This window comes from Mus caroli, unplaced genomic scaffold, assembly GCF_978045245.1.
Source record: "Mus caroli unplaced genomic scaffold, Mus_caroli_1 scaffold_13, whole genome shotgun sequence".
NCBI lineage: Eukaryota > Metazoa > Chordata > Mammalia > Rodentia > Muridae > Mus > Mus caroli.
The window spans coordinates 27,801,628-27,819,200 of record NW_028227268.1 but is presented as its reverse complement, the minus strand read 5'-3'; the positions used below and the strand labels follow the sequence as shown (position 1 = coordinate 27,819,200).

The following is a 17,573-nucleotide window of genomic DNA, read 5'->3' as shown; positions in this document are numbered from 1 at the left end:
ACTCCTGTTTGGACAAGCCTATGGGGGCCAGGGAGCAGAATGTGATGGTTAGGTTATGTTTGACCCAGAGAGTGGTACTATTATAAGTAGGTATGTCACTGTGGGTGTGGGCTTTAAGACCTCACCCTGGCTCCCTGGAAGCCAGTAGTCTGCTAGCAGCCTTCTGATGAAGATGTAGAACTCTCAGCTTCTCCCGCACCATGCCTGCCTGGATGCTGCTATGTTCCTGCCTCGAAGATAATGGGCTGAACCTCTGAACCTGTAAGCTGGCCTCAATTAAATGCTGTCTTTGGTCATGGTATCTGTTCACAGCAGTAAAACCCCGACTAAGACACTGGTCTTGCTTCACTTGATTCTGGTTGCCCCTACATTTACTCAGCTTTAAAACCAATAACCGGGGACTATCTGGAGAGATGGCTCAGTAGTTAAGAGCACTGACTGCTCTTCTAGAAGTCCTAAGTTCAAATCCCAGCAGCCACATTACCATCTTACAACCATCTGTAATGGAATCTGGTGCCCTCTTCTGTCATGCAGGTGTACATGAAGATAGAGCACTCATATACATAAAATTAATTAATTAATTAATCTTTAAAAAAGAAAGTAGAGAGAACAAACTCCACCTATACCCCAAACCTTTTAAAAAATCAATAATGATGAAAATGATAACAATAATAATCAGGAGCCATGCACAGTGGTTCACACCCCTCACTGCAGAGGCAGGAGGATACAGTTTAAGCAGCCATCCTCATTTCCACAGAGTTTGAGAGTAGCTTACTAAACTAGACGCAGCCACAAACAAACAAACAAACAACAATTAGACTGAAGAAGTGGGTAAGCGGGAGAAGACTTGCTCAAGCATGCTTGAGGTTCTGGGTGCCATCCCCACTACAAAGGGGAAAAAACCCACTAACTCTTAGGGTCACATGACTGAGTAGTGTTAGTAATAACTTTAATAATTAACTTTAGTAATAGCTGTAGTCGGCGCTATGAACTAAGATCACTGTTGTCTGTGTTACTTTCCTGAGACCTGCAGTTTGTCTTTGACTCTATTTCAGCCTGGTCAAGTATTCTGTGGCTGACCTCTGGGCATCAAAGGATAGAATGCTGTACCCAGAGATCATGGTGTAGATCTCCTTTCTTCTTGAACAAGTGACCTTCCAAGAGTCACGAAGATTGGCTATGCACTGGCAGGCCACTGACCTTCACCCAGTCTTGCCCCATGTCCTAAATGATTCTTTTTTTTTTTTTTAAGATTTATTTATTCTATGTACACTGTAGCTGTCTTCAGACTCAGCAGAAGAGTGCTGTATCTTATTATAGATGGTTGTGAGCCAGCATGTGGTTGGTGGGATTTGAACTTAGAACCTCTGGAAGAGCAGTCGATGCTCTTAACCACTGAGCCATCTCTCCAGCTCTCATACTGCTTCTGTATTGCTGTAGTTTTTGTTTTTTGATGCAGGGTCTGTTCTTTAGAGAAATCCCAGGTTGATTAATCAAAAATTGTAGAAAATAAAAGTGGAGAAAGATAAATACAAGGTTTCTTGGGTTAATGTTAAAGCTTTTGCACTTTTTGTCGTTGTTTTGTTTTTTAAGACAAAGTCATTGTCTTCGGGTTTTACTGCTCTGAACAGACATTATGATCAAGGTGATTCTTCTAAAGAATAACATTTAACTGGGGCTGGCTTACAGTTTCAGAGGTTCAGTCCATTATCATCAAGGTGGGAGCATGGCAGTATCCAGGCAGGCCTGGTGCAGGAGGAGCTGAGAGTTCTACATCTTCATCTGAAGGCAGAGAGAAGACTGGCTCCCATGTGGTTAGGAGGAGGGTGTCATTGCCCACCCTCACAGTGACACACTTCCTCCAACAAGGCCACACCCACTTCAACAAGGCTCTATGGGGGCCACACCTCCTAACAGTGCCACTCCCTGGGCTGAGCATATTCAAGCCACCAGTCATCATTAGCCTAGACTAGCCATGAATGTGCAACAATCACATTGCTTCTGTCTTTACAGTAGTGAAATTACAAGCTTTATGCCACCACACCCAGCAAGACCAGAGTTGGGGTTTGTTGTTGTTGTTGTTTTGTGGGGAGTTTTTGCTTAGTTTTGTTTTTTGTTGTTTGGTTGATTTTCAAGACAGGTTTTCTCTGTATCGTCCTGCCTGTCCTGGAACTTGTGTAGACCAGGCTGGCCTCAAATTCAGAGATCCGCCTGCCTCTGCCTCCCGAGGGCTGGGATTGAAGGTGTGAGCTTCCATGTCTTCTCTCTCTCTCTCTCTCTCTCTCTCTCTCTCTCTCTCTCTCTCTCTCTCTCTCTCTCTCTCTCTCTCTCTCTCTCCCCTCTCCCCCCTCCCTCCCTCCCTCCCTCCCTCCCTCCCTCCCTTCCTCTTTCTTTAAAATAAACCTTTTAAAAAATGTTTAATGGAACTGGGTGATGATGATGCACGCTTTTAATCCCAGCGATCAGGAGGCAGAGGCAAGTGGATCTCTGAGTTTGAGGTCAGCCTGGTCTACAGCATGAGATCCAGGATAGCCAGGGCTACACAGAGAAACCCTGTCTCAAAAAACAAAACAAAACAATAGTTTAGGGCTAGAAAGATGTCTCAGTGGTTAAGAGCACTGACTGCTCTTCCAGAGGTCCTGAGTTTAATTCCCAGGAATCACATGGTGGCTCACCACCATCTATAATGGGATTTGATGCCCTCTTCTGGTGTGTCTAAAGATAGATATGATGTATTCATATTCATAAAATAAATAAGTAAATCTTAAAAAAGAGAATAGTTTAATGTATACAAGTGTTTTGACTGTGTGTGTGTGTATTGTGCACTTACCAAGTGGCCCACAGAGGCCAAAAGAGGGTGCAGGATCTCCTGGAACTGGAATTATAGATGGTTTTGAACTACCATGTGGGTGTTGGGAAGCAAGCTCAGGTTTCCTACAAGAGCAGGCTCTTACCACTGGTCCGTCTCTCCGGCCTCTTCAGGGTCTCTTTAGGAGGCGATGACAAATTTGGCTGGTTTTTGTTGTTGGTTTTCGAGAAAGAGTTTCTCTGTGTAGCCCTGGCTATCCTGGAACTCACTCTGTAGACCAGACTGGCCTCAAACTCCTGGATCCTTCCATCTCTGCCTCCTGAGTGCTGGGGATTAAAGGGCATGTGCTGCCACCACCTGGCTGTGACATCACTGACAACAATGATTAAAGTTGGCTTTGGTACTTGTCATACATATATGCAAATTAAAATGCTTGTGGGGGGTGTGTGCTTTAAAAACGTGTGTGCTGGATAGGGTGTGAGTATGTGAGTTACAGTCCAATCAGGCTTTACGGATTTGTTTTGATTTATTTGCATGTGTCTATGTAAGCACATACCACATGCTAGGGGGCAGGGGGGACAGAGGCCAGAAGAGATCATCCACCCTCTGTAGGTGGACTTAAAGGTAGTTGTGAGCTGCCAAATGTGGGTGCTAGGAGTCAAACTCGGATCTTCTGGGAGAGCAGTCAGTCCTCTTAACCACTGAGTCCCCTCTCCAGCACTCAAAACTGTTATTTCAACAACAAAACAATAATTATTGGGCCGGGAGTGCAGGCCAGGGAAGGGTGCTTATGTATTCGTGAGGGGCTTTAAGGTTCCCAGCCTTGGAAAACAAGCAAAACAGAACCCTCATTTCTGGACTGATCTGTGGCCACAATTTGAAAAATGATTAAATGAATAAATCATACAAAAACCAGGCATGGTAGCACAAAAGACTGATCCAGCACCCCGGAGGCAGGGGCAATGAGATCTCTGTAAGTTCGAAACCAGCCTGATCTACCCTGTGCAACCAGGGGTACAGAGGACGATCCTGTCTCAAGGGAAAACAACAAAACAAAACAAAAAACCAAACAAACAAAAACAAAACAAAAAACCAAAAATAAAGAAAAAATGAGGGTGGCTTGGAATTTCAAGAGGACTGAGTGGGGCTTAGATTAAGTAACTAACGCACAGACAGCAAAGTGCTGGGAGATTAGGTCTGAGGGCGCTGGCTGCCCTCCTGTCTCTTCCCTTCTCCATCACACAGGAGCTACAGAGGAGCACACCAGCCAGACACTGGCCAAACAGGGACGTCTTTACACCAAGTCACAAAGATGACAAGGGGCCTGAGGAGGGCTCAGGAGCCTCCTTTGTGTGGAAGGACTGAGTGGCTCTGGGAGGGCTGGGAGGACCCTCCTTTGTGTGGGAGGGCTGAGGGGCTCTGGGAGGGCTGGGAGGACCCTCCTTTGTGTGGGAGGGCTGAGTCAGGGCTCTGGAGGACCCTCCTTTGTGTGGGAGAGCTGAGGGTCTCTGGGAGGGCTGTGAGGACCCTCCTTTGTGTGGGAGGGCTGAGGGGCTCTGGGAGGGCTGGGAGGACCCTCCTTTGTGTGGGAGGGTTGAGGGGCTCTGGGAGGGCTGTGAGGACCCTCCTTTGTGTGGGAGGACTGAGGGGCTCTAGGGAGGACCCTCCCTTTTTGTGGGAGGGCTGAGGGGCTCTGGGAGGGCTGTGAGGACCCTCCTTTGTGTGGGAGGACTGAGGGTCTCTGGGAGGGCTGAGGACCCTCCTTTGTGTGGGAGGACTGAGGGGCTCTGGGAAGGAGCCTCCTTTGTGGGGGAGGGCTGAGGGGCTCTGGGAGGGCTGGGAGGAGCCTCCTTTTTGTGGGAGGGCTGAGGGGCTCTAGGGAGGACCCTCCTTTTTTATGGGAGGGCTGAGGGGCTCTGGGAGGGCTGTGAGGACCCTCCTTTGTGTGGGAGGGCTGTGAGGACCCTCCTTTGTGTGGGAGGGCTGAGGGGCTCTGGGAGGGCTGTGAGGACCCTCCTTTGTGTGGGAGGGCTGAGGGGCTCTGGGAGGGCTGTGAGGACCCTCCTTTTTTGTGGGAGGATTGAGGGGCTCTAGGGAGGACCCTCCTTTTTTGTGGGAGGGCTGAGGGGCTCTGGGAGGGCTGTGAGGACCCTTCTTTGTGTGGGAGGACTGAGGGGCTCTGGGAAGGAGCCTCCTTTGTGTGGGAGGACTGAGGGGCTCTGGGAGGGCTGGGAGGACCCTCCTTTGTGTGGGAGGGCTGAGGGGCTCTGGGAGGGCTGGGAGGACTCTCCTTTGTGTGGGAGGGCTGAGGGGCCCTGGGAGGGCTGGGAGGACCCTCCTTTGCTTCACAGTTTTAGATGCTGTTCCATCTGCTCTCGGAGTTTGAATTTCTGGATCTAGAAGAAAGATAAGAGTAAGAGTGAGAGTCTGTACTGCGGTGCTATGGTAACCAACCATCCTTGATTTGCCTGGAAAGAATGATGGGGGAGGGGGACAAGTACTAAACCCAAGAAAGCCCAGGGCAAATCAGGATGAAGTGACTTCTGGGCCCTCCTATTGTCAAGCTCATCATTGGCTCATTGAGGGAGGCCCAGGTGACACCCCCCTGGCCTTCTGCACCTAGCCCCACACGACCCCACATTGCCCTGCCCCTCTCCCGTCTCCTCCACTTCACACACCTTTCCTGAGATGGTGAGAGGATAGTCTTTAACAAACACGATGTATCGGGGAATCTTAAAGTGGGAAATCTGCAGACCAGAGAGAGGAAGCATGAGGCTGGACAAAATCAGAGTGCTCCCTTGGCTGGGGAGTGGGATCCATCAGGGCAGTCCAACCCCCACAGCCACCCAGGGTGACTGGCAGGAAGAGGTGGGTGAGTGAGTGGGGGTGCCTGGGGCTCCCACCTTCCCTTTGCAGAAAGCTTTGATCTCCTCTGCTGTGGTGGTCTCTCCGCTCTTCAGCCGAATGCAAGCACAGATTTCCTCCCCCATCCGCTTGTCCTTCACCCCAACCACCTATCCAAGGTCAGAGACAGATACCACACATCAAACCTGGCCAGGGCTAGTCTTTAATGTCAACTCAACACACAGGCTAAAGTCATCTGGGACAGAGAGAACCTCAACTGAGAAAATGCCCCTACCATGTGGGCCTTTGGGCAAGCCTATGCTACATTTCTCGATTAATGATTGATATGGAAAGAGATAGCTCACAGTGGGTGGTGCCATCCCTAGGCTAGTGGTCCTGGATACTGTTTTAAAAAGCAGGCTATGGAGAGCAAGCCAGTAAGCAGCACTCCTTCAGGTCCTGCCTTAAATTCCAGCCTCGACTTCCCTTTGAGGAAGGACTCTGATGTAGAAGTATCAGATGAAATAAACCCTTCCCTCCCCAAGCTGCTTTTCATCATAGTGTTTCATCGCAGCAAGAGACCTAAGACGAACCCCTTCATCAGGAAACCCCAGAGTGTCACTGGACTCCCAGGGACTCACCTGCGCTTCCTGCACCTGTGGGTGCTTGAGGAAGAAGTCCTCTAGCTCTGCAGGGTAGATGTTCTCGCCACCACGGATGATCATATCCTTCGATCGGCCGACGATCTTGCAGAAGCCCTGTTCATCCATCGAAGCAATGTCTCTGTAAACAAGAAACCCAGGAGTGACTTCTCACCTTTGCTTTATTGGGCTAGCCCACTAGTTCCCCTGTTCACTCAGTCACAGAATCATTTATTGAGCATCTATTATGTGCCACCCCACCCCACTGCTCTAGACTCTAGGAGCACCAACAGGAACAAAAACACTTTGGAGCCTACAGGCCAGGCTGGAAATTTATATATATATATATATATATATATATATATATATATATATATATATATATATATCAATCAGTATAGCACCCATCACGTCCTCTCTGTATTCCTATTTATATATTCCCTTGTCTTTATGGCTTCTTTTGTGAATCATTTAGGTCTCAGCTCAAATGTTTCCAGAGGCCTTCTTCTCTGACCCTGGTCTAAGAAAATCATCTCTCTCCACCATAGCCACTTCCTCTCCTGTGACCCCATTTGATTTTTTTGATGTCTGAAATTCTCTGTCTCCTTTCACCAGTCATGTGGGAAGGAGAAGCAAGCCCCTTCTCATCTTGTTCCCTACTGGCCCATCCAGTGGGAAACCACAATGGCACATAGGAGATATACGTGGAGAATGTGCAGATCTAATAAAGGATGGATGTAGGGCTCAGGGGTTTGGCTCAGTAATAGAGCACTTGCCTAGCAAGCACAAGGCCTTGGGTTCAGTCCTCAGCTCTGGGCTGGGTGTAGGAAGGAAAAAGAGAAGAGGAGAGGAGAGGAGAGGAGAGGAGAGGAGAGGAGAGGAGAGGAGAGGAGAGGAGAGGAGAGGAGAGGAGAGGAGAGGAGAGGAATCTAGGGACCAGAGAGCTGGCTCAGAGGGTAAAAGTTCTGCCTGCTCTTGTCCTGGTATATTCATTAATAAACACTGAAAACTGGCTCCGATTCTGGGGATGAAAATGTTGTGTCCTAGTGTCTTATCTCTGAGAGAAATAGGTTCATCCCATGACACACATTTTGACTTGGGGAAATTTTGTTGTTGTTGCATGTTTTGAGACAGAAAGTGACCTTGAACATGGAGTAACCTGCTTGCACCCAAATCCTATGTTGACAAACACATGCGCCACCATGCCCCGGGGACTATGAGACACTAGGGATAGAACCCAGGGCGACGTGCATGCTGAACAAGCAGCACTCTACCCACCAGGCTGCCTCTACAACCCATTTCTTTCCCCTTATTGGACACAAGGTCTCTCGGGGCTCAGGCTAGCTCTCAACTCACTATATCGGTAAAGATAATCTTTTTTTTGGGGGGGAGGTGTTCGAGACAGGGTTTCTCTGTATAGCCCTGGCTGTCCTGGAACTCACTTTGTAGACCAGGCTGGCCTCGAACTCAGAAATCCGCCTGCCTCTGCCTCCCAAGTGCTGAGATTAAAGGCATGCACCACCACACCCTGCTCGGTAAAGATAATCTTGAAGCCCTGATCCTACGACTCCTCTCTACCGCGTGCTGGGGTTACAGGCACGTTCACCATGCCAGTTTATGTGGTGCTGAAGACTGAACCCAGTACTTCAAGTTTAGTAGACAAGGAGACTAAAAACTAAGATACATCTCCAGCAAGTCTTGGAGGTGCCCCCTGCCCACCCTGCCCCAGCACTGGGGTTTCCCATATGGCGTCCAAGAACTAGATCTATTACTAAGCTACAGCCCCACACAAATTTTGGAAACCAAGTCTCATGGTCAAGGGGGATCCTGTTAAGTTTTCCCAGCTCAACCTTAGAACCCTAGCCCCAATTGGTAGCCAGTGTCCACACCATCTTGGTATCTCACCCTGTCCGATACCACTTGTCTTGTCCGACCGTCTCGAAGGTCTTCTGTGGCTCACCCCAGTAGCCCTGCATGACGCAGTACCCTCGGATATACAGCTCCCCAGGCACGTTCAGGTTGGTCAGCTCCCCCGTGTCCACATTCACGATCTGGGCCTGGGACGGGAGAGTTTTCAGCTTGAGCCTCCAGCTCTCTTGCCTTGGGGATAGGTTCCTTGGAGACGGGGGGGGGGGGGGGGTTGGGGGGGGATGGGGGGGAACAGGGGGCTTTTCTTTCTCCTTTACCCTCTCAGAAATGAAGCTGCTGGCTCTACTCATCGAAGTCCAGGGAAAGGAAAGAGAAGCTTGAATAGATCCACTGCCATGAAGAGACCCACACTGGGCCTGAACCACGGGGAGGCTATGTCTCTATGAAGGGGTGCCACATGCCTTTTAAATTCCTGCCCTGGCTGTATTTTTACACAGGGTACTGAGGACAGGGCTGGGTAGTGAGCAGCCTTAAAGGAGGCCTGCTGGAGTGTTGTGCCAGATGCTGAATTATAAACCATGCAGAAGGGACGGCCACTGTCTCCCCTCTTTTCCCACAAGGCAACAAGGAAGCTGAAGATGACCGCAGTGCCACGTGATCAGGAGCGGGAGAACCCAAAATCTTAGCAGACCAAGAGCCATGGCCAATGGGCCAAGGGAAGGTGGGTCTGGGTACTTCCATGTCTGCCCTTGAGGGATGGGAAGAAGGCTGTCTCTCTGACAAACCTCAGGGTACATCCCAAAGAGGGTGGCTGAGATGCTGTGGAAAACCAGTGCATGGGCATCCTCTAAGTTGCCCCAGAGAGGCACAGAAACTAAGTAAGATCTGAATAAAGCTGCACGGTCGGAGCCAGAGAGGAGTCACAGCTAGGAGTCTGAGACTGAGGAGTATTCTGGGGTCTTTGAAGTGTAAGGGACCTTCAAGGGATATACACCTTGAGAAAAGAAGAGTCCATGCTCAGACAAAAGAAGAATGAGAGGCAGGGGCCTGGGGGAAGAAAGCTACATAAGAGGAAAAAATTCCCTGTGTTCTGGCTCCTTTTTGAGACTGGCCTAGCTGCCCAAGACAGACAGTGGGCTTGGCAAAAACACACCTCAGACAGGAAGGGTGGCTGAGGAGAGGTTTGGCTGGCTGCTGTTCAGGGCTGCTGTCCCAGCACCACCACCACCCCCCCACCCCCCCACCCCCGGCCAGCTCCAGCAAGCCCCCAGCGCTGGGGCCCTCTATATTTGAGTGAGCTGTTTAGATGTCTGATGGAAAGCCCTAACTGTCCTCACGCGGTGGGAGGTGGGCTCTGAGGGCATCCGTCGGGGGCTCACCTCCGTGTGAGGCATAATTCTGCCCACACTTCCAGCCTTCTGCTCCAGGGTGTCCTCGGGAAAGTTCATGAAGGTCACGGGACTGTTCTCTGTGGTTCCATAAACAACCTAGAGGGGCCAAAAAAGATGGCTTGAAGGGAAGTGAGGGACAGAGGAGGGCTGGGGTGACCCACCCTAGATAGCTGAATGGTGAGGATTGAGGTAAGCAAGGGGACAAGAGCCAGAGGTCAGAAGCCAGAAGTGCAGCTCTCTGCAGGGCCCCTGGTCAGAAACCAAATTGAGACTAGAAGCCAGTCCTCTCGTGGCCAAGGTTCCGACACTGCCCTGTGATGCCTGTGGCTTCTGGCATCACTGATACCCATGGCTGCTCTCTCCATCTCCAGGTTGCTTTGGTCCTTCCGTCTTGATTTCAGGCCACAACAGCCTCCCTCCCTCTCTTCTTAGCCAAAGGCCTCATAAACTTGATGAGAAAGGCAGCCTGGCTTGTGATTGAGCTGGGAGTGGTACAGACACACAGACACCACTCCCCTCCAACCTGGGACAAGTGCCTGGCCTTAGGGTGGGTGCCCTGCAAGCTCTGGAGATGATCCTGTGTGTTTATTTTCATTAAAACAAAAATATAGCCAGAGCATGAATTTAAAAGGCCTGTGGCAGTCCCAGGCACGTGTGTGTATGTGCGCGCGCACACACACACACACACACACCTACCCCTGCAACCTCCAGGGGTTAGAACATCCTGTGCATCAGGAAAACTAGCAGCCACCCTAAATACCATCCGAGAACATTCTAGGCCAAGAATGACCCACACACACCCCATTCTAGAGACAAGGAGTAAGAGAGGCTTAGGGGAAGTGCAGGCTTGGAGCCCAAATCCCACATCTATGTATTGAGTGTCATGAGAAGGTCTAGATACCTTGTCCTCTACCAGCTCTCTGTTGGTGGCCTCCATGCCTGCACACCATCAGGTGGTGTGGTTCTGGCGTAGTTGAGGTATGACTCTCGTCCTCCACCTCCCCAAAACAGAAGCCATCTCTGGCCAAGCAACCCAGAGCTCACCCTGGGCCAAAGCTGTAACCTGCCTGCTCACCCTCCCTTGTCCACAGGACTCCAGACACTGTGGCTGGCAAGTGAACAGAAGCCTGGTCCACCAGGGTGGGGCTGCCCACAACCTAGCATCTGGCTAGCCAGAGTTGGTTGCCTGTAGCCAACACCCCACCTCCCACCAGCTCACAGTCCTGGGGTCATTGCCCAGCTATGGCCTCTGCCAAGTACACATTGGCGCCACTAGGCTGCCACTCTGAGACCCCCCCTTAGGGGTGGGTTCTAACCACCGGTGAGGGGAGGATCCGGAGATGAGGATATTTGGGGGAGATTAAGAAGGAGACTGTGCAACCATGCTTGTTCAGCGGCCTGTGGTCTCCAGGTGTGTTGTTGCCAGTCAGTCCTGTGGTTCACTCCCCACACACACCAGTTCCCACATTTCTGTGTGGCCTTCATCCCTAGAAAAGGGAATGAGGGTACAAAGGATAGAACAGGAAGCCCAGAGCTAAGAGGGGTCGTGGATAAGCCCACAATCCGGAGCTCTTACAGGCCTGGTGCCACTGGGCTCCGAGAAGGGGCAGAGCCAAATGCAGGGCTGTCAGCTAGCCTCTGCAACCAGCTCCCCCACCTCCTTGGGATAACTGAGGAACCCAGAAGCGGGAGCCCAACCCACAGCAGCTCTCACGCTCCGCCTGCGCGGCACAACAGTTCCATTAAAGCGCCGCCGGCTGGCCGACCGCGGTGAGACGCATCCGGCTGTCGGGCCCCACTTCCTCCCTCCCGGAGTCCAGGGTGACCTGTCTGCCAAGGGTTTATGGGGGAGGGAGATGTAGAGACTCAAACTTGAGCAAATAAATAAGTTCTGGGAACACCTCCCTCTGCCCAGTGGAAATTCAGAGGCCCCTCGACACACCTATCACCGTCCACCCCACCTCGGGGTGTTGGTCCAGATAGAGGGTAGGGGAAAGTGCAGCATAATGTTTGCAAACAGGAACCAAGGGGTTGGGGTTCAGAGGAAGGACCCTCAGCCCTACACATGGTCTCCTGCTGTGAAAAGAGGGCCCCCAGCCATCGAGGATGGGGGCGCATCTCTGGGCGGGAAGGGGTTAAATCAGTGGCTTCGGTGCTCCACGTAGTAGCTGGCTCCGCTGCCAACTGCGGTCAAGGCTGCCCTATAAATGGGCCGGGAGACCCGAGAGTCGAGGACTTGTCGCTGCCTTAGCCCCCAGCCCCGGCTCAAGGCGTCCCAACCATGGCTCGCGCGCTCTTATTCAGTCTGGTCTTTCTTGCCATCCTCCTGCCTGCGCTGGCCGCCTGCCCCCAAAACTGCCACTGCCATGGAGATCTGCAGCATGTCATCTGCGACAAGGTGGGGCTGCAGAAGATCCCCAAGGTATCAGAGACAACCAAACTGCTCAATCTCCAGCGCAACAACTTCCCGGTGCTGGCTGCCAACTCGTTTCGGACCATGCCGAACCTGGTCTCCCTGCACCTGCAACACTGCAACATCCGCGAGGTGGCGGCTGGTGCCTTCCGAGGCCTGAAGCAGCTCATCTACCTGTACCTGTCCCACAACGACATCCGGGTATTGCGAGCTGGAGCCTTCGATGACCTGACTGAACTCACTTACCTCTATCTAGACCACAACAAAGTGTCAGAACTGCCCCGGGGGTTGCTCTCCCCACTGGTCAACCTCTTCATCTTGCAACTCAACAACAACAAAATCCGAGAGCTGCGTGCTGGAGCCTTCCAGGGGGCCAAGGACTTGCGCTGGCTCTACCTGTCAGAAAATGCCCTCAGTTCCCTGCAGCCTGGTTCCCTGGATGATGTGGAGAACCTAGCCAAGTTCCACCTGGACAAGAACCAGCTGTCTAGCTACCCCTCAGCAGCCCTGAGCAAACTTCGGGTGGTGGAGGAGCTGAAGCTGTCTCACAACCCTCTGAAGAGCATCCCAGACAATGCCTTCCAGTCCTTCGGTAGATACCTGGAGACCCTCTGGCTGGATAACACCAACCTGGAGAAGGTAAGTGCCCCAGCTGCAGTTCTCCCGGCTCTTTCTAGGATGCCACCCCAGGACCAAATCAGGACAGCATTTCCTCCTCCTGGACTCCTTGTCACTCAGATTATCCTCCAAAGCAAGGGGCCTTTGCCACTTCTCTCTGCATTGACACACACCCCTTCCCATCCTTCTCACCCTTACCTGGTCCCGAGGCTTCTCAGCAGGGCTCTCTTGGGACTCCTTGTAAGAGATGGAACTGTTCTGGTCCCACAAATGGCCTCTGGGGAGGTATCTGCCCCAGACCCCACGGTGAACAGCAGACACCTCTTCCTGTTGGACTTTCCACCCCTCTTTTACCAGTCTCCAGCAAGCCTACCATTTCATAAAGGAAGGTTTGTCTACTGAGGCACCTTCCAGAAGCTGAGAGAACACAAAGAGTGCCTGTTCCCAGTGGGTGCTGGCCTGTGTTGCTAAGGTAACGTGAGAGGCCGGAGGATGAATTGGGGAGCAGGTACCTTAAGGAGAAATCTCCCATACCCTCGACCCATTCCCTTCGTGGGTCGGAACACACTCAATTTTATTGCAACCTCAGGTCGACTTCAAATAAGTACGGGAAACCAAGACACAGAGACCTGACTTGGCTTCACCGAGTTGCTGGCTTGGTACTCTTGCAGCCTGTGAATGAACACATGCAATCCTTGGCACATGCCCCCAAGTGTCTCCTCAGAGCACAGACTGACTGTCTCACTGTCCCGAAGACAGTTTGTTGACTTTTGCTTTCCCCAGTCACCAGATCCCAGGCTCCTCAATCCTTCCTCCCTTGGGATGCTCAGGCTAGCCTGGTTGGGGCTGTCTAGGAGCAGAGTCCTTTTCAGGGAATCACCCTGGTACACATCACAGTCTCAGCCAGAAGGTTCAGGCAGAGACCAGAGCGAGGTGTAATAGTTTTGTTTGTAGAGAACGTCACAGCCCAATCTGGTCTGTGAGAGGTCACAGATATGGAGCTGAGGACAGAAGGCCAACCTTGTCTAGGTAAATGGAGCCTTCTGGGTGGATCTTCTTTAGCCTGGCCTTACCCCAGCTAAATGTAGACCACCCTAGTGCCAAAACTGTGGCCAGTAGAACAGCATACGAAGGCTGATTTAAAATGAGGAGGCCAAAGCCGGGCTTGGTAGTGCACGCCTTTAATCCTAGCACCTGGGAGGCAGAGGCAGGCGAATTTCTGAGTTCGAGGCCAGCCTGGTCTACAGAGTGAGTTCCAGGACAGCCAGGACTACACAGAGAAACCCTGTTTCGCAAAAAAAAAAAAAAAAAAAAAAAAAAAGAATGAGGAGGCCAGAGAGAAACTGGCACCAGGGCTCAGAGGAGGGCACCAATATGTTTCCTCTGGAGCCATCCATCCTGGCCAAAGTGCCCACAGAGAGCTCTACAAATAGCATGTAGCAGAAGGCAGAGCAATGAGGACACTACTGGGGGAAATCCTGGGACCCGGGGGCTGTGGGAAGCCTGGGCTCACTGCCCATCCCACCAAACCCTGACCAGGTTCATCGTGTGCCTGCCCGGGCACTCAAAGCCAAGCTCTGCCTGCTCCCCAGACCCAGTGTTTGTGCAGGGAGGGTGCTGCCTAGGAGGTGGGGGACAGGGTGTGGTCCTGCAGCTACTGTTTACTAGCTAGGTGACCCTGTCCAGAGGACTGAACTTTTTCCATTTACACATTGGGAAGGACCCCTCCCCCCCCCTCTCTCTGAAAAAAAAAAAGGTGTTGTGGATGACATCATTCAGACAACTCGGTCATTCTGCTTGGAAAATTGTGGCTCCTCAACAGGCCAGGGCGTGTGTCCAGGGAAAGACGACCCTGGTCCTCTGAGAAGGGAGCCAGGAGACTGAGTTGAGGTGCTCACTCTGCCTCCCTCACATCACAGTTCTCAGATGCTGCCTTCACGGGTGTGACCACACTGAAACACGTCCATCTGGACAACAACCGCCTGAACCAACTGCCTTCCTCCTTCCCCTTTGACAACCTGGAGACCCTCACTCTCACCAACAACCCATGGAAATGCACCTGCCAGCTCCGTGGCCTTCGGCGGTGAGAATATTCCTCCATATAACCCCCAGTTTGCCGTCCACATGACGGACGGTCCTGCAGGAGAACAGCCTGGACATCCTAGTCAGCTACCTAGCACGTCGGGTACTGAGTGGCTCCGTTCTCTCATTTGTCAAATGAAGATGACAACTCCAGATATTTCTAAGGCCATAGTCCATCCCGGTCACTGCCTCTTTCCCAAGCCTTCCCACCCAGCTTTTCCAAGCCCAGCAACTCTTTGTCTCTGTAGGTGGTTGGAAGCCAAGGCTTCTCGACCGGATGCCACCTGCTCCTCGCCAGCCAAGTTCAAGGGTCAGCGGATTCGTGACACAGATGCCCTTCGCAGCTGCAAATCCCCAACCAAGAGGTCCAAGAAAGCTGGCCGCCATTAAACAGGTGGGGGCCGGGTAGGGAGGCCACCACAGTCTACCTTTGGAGATTCCAGATGGGGTGCTGCTATATCCCATGGCACCACCTCCAGAGGAGCAATCAGATCCTTGCCTTACAAGAAAAGGAGGGAGGACTGGGTACCCTCTCCCATGGCTTGGCCTAGGACGTCCATGGGTCCCTTTGATGACTCTGGGTGACTGGAGTCCTAATACCCATCTTCTTTCACTATAGGTCCTGATCCAGCCAGTCCTGGTGACTGCCTTCCGCTGGAGAGACTACTGACGTTCCCTCCCATCATCCACACCTTCTCCTACAGCCTCTACAGATGCACAGCGCTGCCCCCCCCCCCACACACCTAGGTACATCCTGGCAGGGGGCACTGGGCTCTCTATCACCATCCCAGCTCCACCCAGTGGGGTCCTAGGGAAGAACACAGAATCCCTTCCCAGCCACTGTGTCTGGACTCTGCCATGGCTCCTTTGGGAGAAGCTCTTGTAGAACCTCCCACCCTCTGTCCATCGGAGCTAAAACGCAGTGGTCATTGGGATGACCACGTTATTACCACCTTCCTCGGTTCCCTCTGCCCCTGCCATTTGGAAACAAACACAGGTCCTTGACCCACCCTGATTGCCAGAAAGAATTTCAGACCCATGCCCCAACTCTGCCAGTTCCTGCCTGCCAGGACATGCTACCAGGATACCAGTAGCGCTTGGCTGCATATTCTTCCTGTTTGCGCTCCAGATTTCTATAAACATAAATGTATGTGTGTTCAACATTCACCGCCTCTTACCTATCCCTATACCTCAGCATGTGTTAATTAACTCATACCATCTTGCTTTACCTCTGCTGCCTGGAGCAGAGAATAAGCTGGAGGTTCAGGTTTGGTCTGGCTTCTCAGTCCCTACACACTATGGGCCTGGCTAGCTCCCAGCCATACGGAGGCTCTAATAGCCACTCACCACCAGCTCCTTCATGTTCATCTTGTTGATGATGGCTCGAATCAATTCCGGGGGTGCTGGGGACCCAGCAATCACACCTGGATCAGGAAGAGGGGTTGATGGGATCAATGGTAGAAGCCTGGAATGCTAGCTACTTGGGAGGCTGAGGCAGGAGGATTGCAAGTTCAAACTCTGACTGGAAACACAGAGTGGGTTCCAGGCCCAGCTTGGGTAGCTTAGTGAGACCCTGTCTCAAAAACAGGAAGACTGGGGACCGTTCTGTCATAGATCACTTGCCTGACATTCAGGAGGCCCTGGGTTCAATCCTCAGTACGAGAGAGAGAGGAGAGACAGACAGACAGACAGACAGAGAAGCTAACACATTTCTCCATTCTTTTTTTTTTTTTTTTTTTTTGGTTTTTCGAGACAGGGTTTCTCTGTATAGCCCTGGCTGTCCTGGAACTCACTTTGTAGACCAGGCTGTCCTCGAACTCAGAAATCCACCTGCCTCTGCCTCCCGAGTGCTGGGATTAAAGGCGTGCACCACCACGCCCGGCATCATTTCTACATTCTTAAGGGCTGGTTGCTAGACCCCTTCCACCTACTCCTGTAAAGGGGAGAGACCCCCATGCATTGGTAAAACACGTAAAAGCTGAAGTTGGCCCAGCATTCATTCGGGGACACTTGGGAATTGTCCCCTCTCATTACATTTCTATAGTGTCTTTCCTACCTCCTCTATAAAAACCTGGCTTCCCCGAGGCTGTGGAAACGGACCTTCCCCAAGCCATGCGGCCTTTGACAGTGCCTCACCTCCACGAATGCTTGTGAAATCATAACTGGAGAAGTCTGGCTGATTCAGAATATCCACAAACATCGTGGGTGTGCCATACAGGAGGGTGCCTCTGCACAAAGAAAGGACACAAAATTAGGTTTAGAAGTGAGAGGAACCCCTTTCTCCCCCATCCCTCATGAACTCTCTGTGAGGGCCAAAACTGTGGGGAACAGAAGCCTGGGGGGGGGGGGAAGGGACCTGGTCCTTTAGTTCCCACTGCCACCCATCCCAGGTCTCCTGGCTGGAGGAAGGAAGCATCTTAGAGAAGGAGGGTGGGTTCAGGAGTGAGAGTTTGGAGGGTCCTATCAGCCCATGGGCGGCTTGTCACCAATGCCCACTTCTCTCTGCTGATGGCTTCCAATGCCTTCTTGCCATTGAAGCTTGGAGAAGACAGGAGGAGGGTGGCACCATGCATCATAGACACCATTGTGCCCCCCACGGAGCCCAGGCAGTGGTACAGGGGACTGGGCAGGACCACGCGCAACTCCTCTGCAGTCTGGAGATGGAGACAGGAGGCTGGGTCTATCATGCAGCCAGTTCGCCCAGCCAGCAGGGAGAGCCCAGCAAGCTGTGTCACTCCTTGCCCAGCTGTTCCCCCACCACAGCCTATATAAACCACCAGGGTCACCAGGGCCCATCCCAACCTCACCTTTGTGGGCATCTTCAGACGCTGGCCTATCAGCATGGAGTTGTTTACGATGTTGTGGTGGGAAAGAGTGGCCCCCTTGGGGTTTCCAGTTGTCCCCTG

The 17,573-nt window shown here is 52.1% G+C and overlaps 2 protein-coding genes across 2 annotated transcripts in view; one reads left to right on the top strand and one right to left on the bottom strand.

Annotated features, from left to right (window-relative positions):
• Window positions 1-3,316: 3,316 nt before the first annotated feature.
• Window positions 3,317-17,573, bottom strand: part of Acsf2 (acyl-CoA synthetase family member 2) — a 42,740-nt gene continuing 28,483 nt past the window's right edge. Inside the window, exons 8-17 of the mRNA XM_085829641.1 lie at window positions 17,475-17,570; window positions 17,164-17,321; window positions 16,804-16,895; window positions 16,015-16,091; window positions 9,543-9,650; window positions 8,200-8,351; window positions 6,295-6,436; window positions 5,713-5,823; window positions 5,488-5,556; window positions 3,317-5,205 (exon numbers count right to left, since the gene is read on the bottom strand). Of these exons, the coding sequence (XP_085685767.1) occupies window positions 5,155-5,205; window positions 5,488-5,556; window positions 5,713-5,823; window positions 6,295-6,436; window positions 8,200-8,351; window positions 9,543-9,650; window positions 16,015-16,091; window positions 16,804-16,895; window positions 17,164-17,321; window positions 17,475-17,570 (1,056 nt within the window). The 3' untranslated portion in view covers window positions 3,317-5,154. The remainder of the gene's footprint in view (window positions 5,206-5,487; window positions 5,557-5,712; window positions 5,824-6,294; window positions 6,437-8,199; window positions 8,352-9,542; window positions 9,651-16,014; window positions 16,092-16,803; window positions 16,896-17,163; window positions 17,322-17,474; window positions 17,571-17,573) is intronic.
• Chad (chondroadherin) lies at window positions 11,836-15,716 on the top strand. Its single transcript, XM_029483753.2, has 4 exons — window positions 11,836-12,606; window positions 14,505-14,668; window positions 14,916-15,061; window positions 15,287-15,716. The coding sequence occupies exons 1-3, from the start codon at window positions 11,836-11,838 to the stop codon at window positions 15,055-15,057; spliced, it is 1,077 nt and encodes a 358-aa protein (XP_029339613.1). The 3' UTR covers window positions 15,058-15,061; window positions 15,287-15,716.

Bases quoted from the DNA above. Each gene is read 5' to 3' on its own strand.
- Chad (XM_029483753.2), top strand. From the start codon at position 11,836: ATGGCTCGCGCGCTCTTATTCAGTCTGGTCTTTCTTGCCATCCTCCTG. The intron at 12,607-14,504 runs GTAAGTGCCCCA...CTCACATCACAG, and splicing joins ATAACACCAACCTGGAGAAG to TTCTCAGATGCTGCCTTCAC. The intron at 14,669-14,915 runs GTGAGAATATTC...TTGTCTCTGTAG, and splicing joins CAGCTCCGTGGCCTTCGGCG to GTGGTTGGAAGCCAAGGCTT.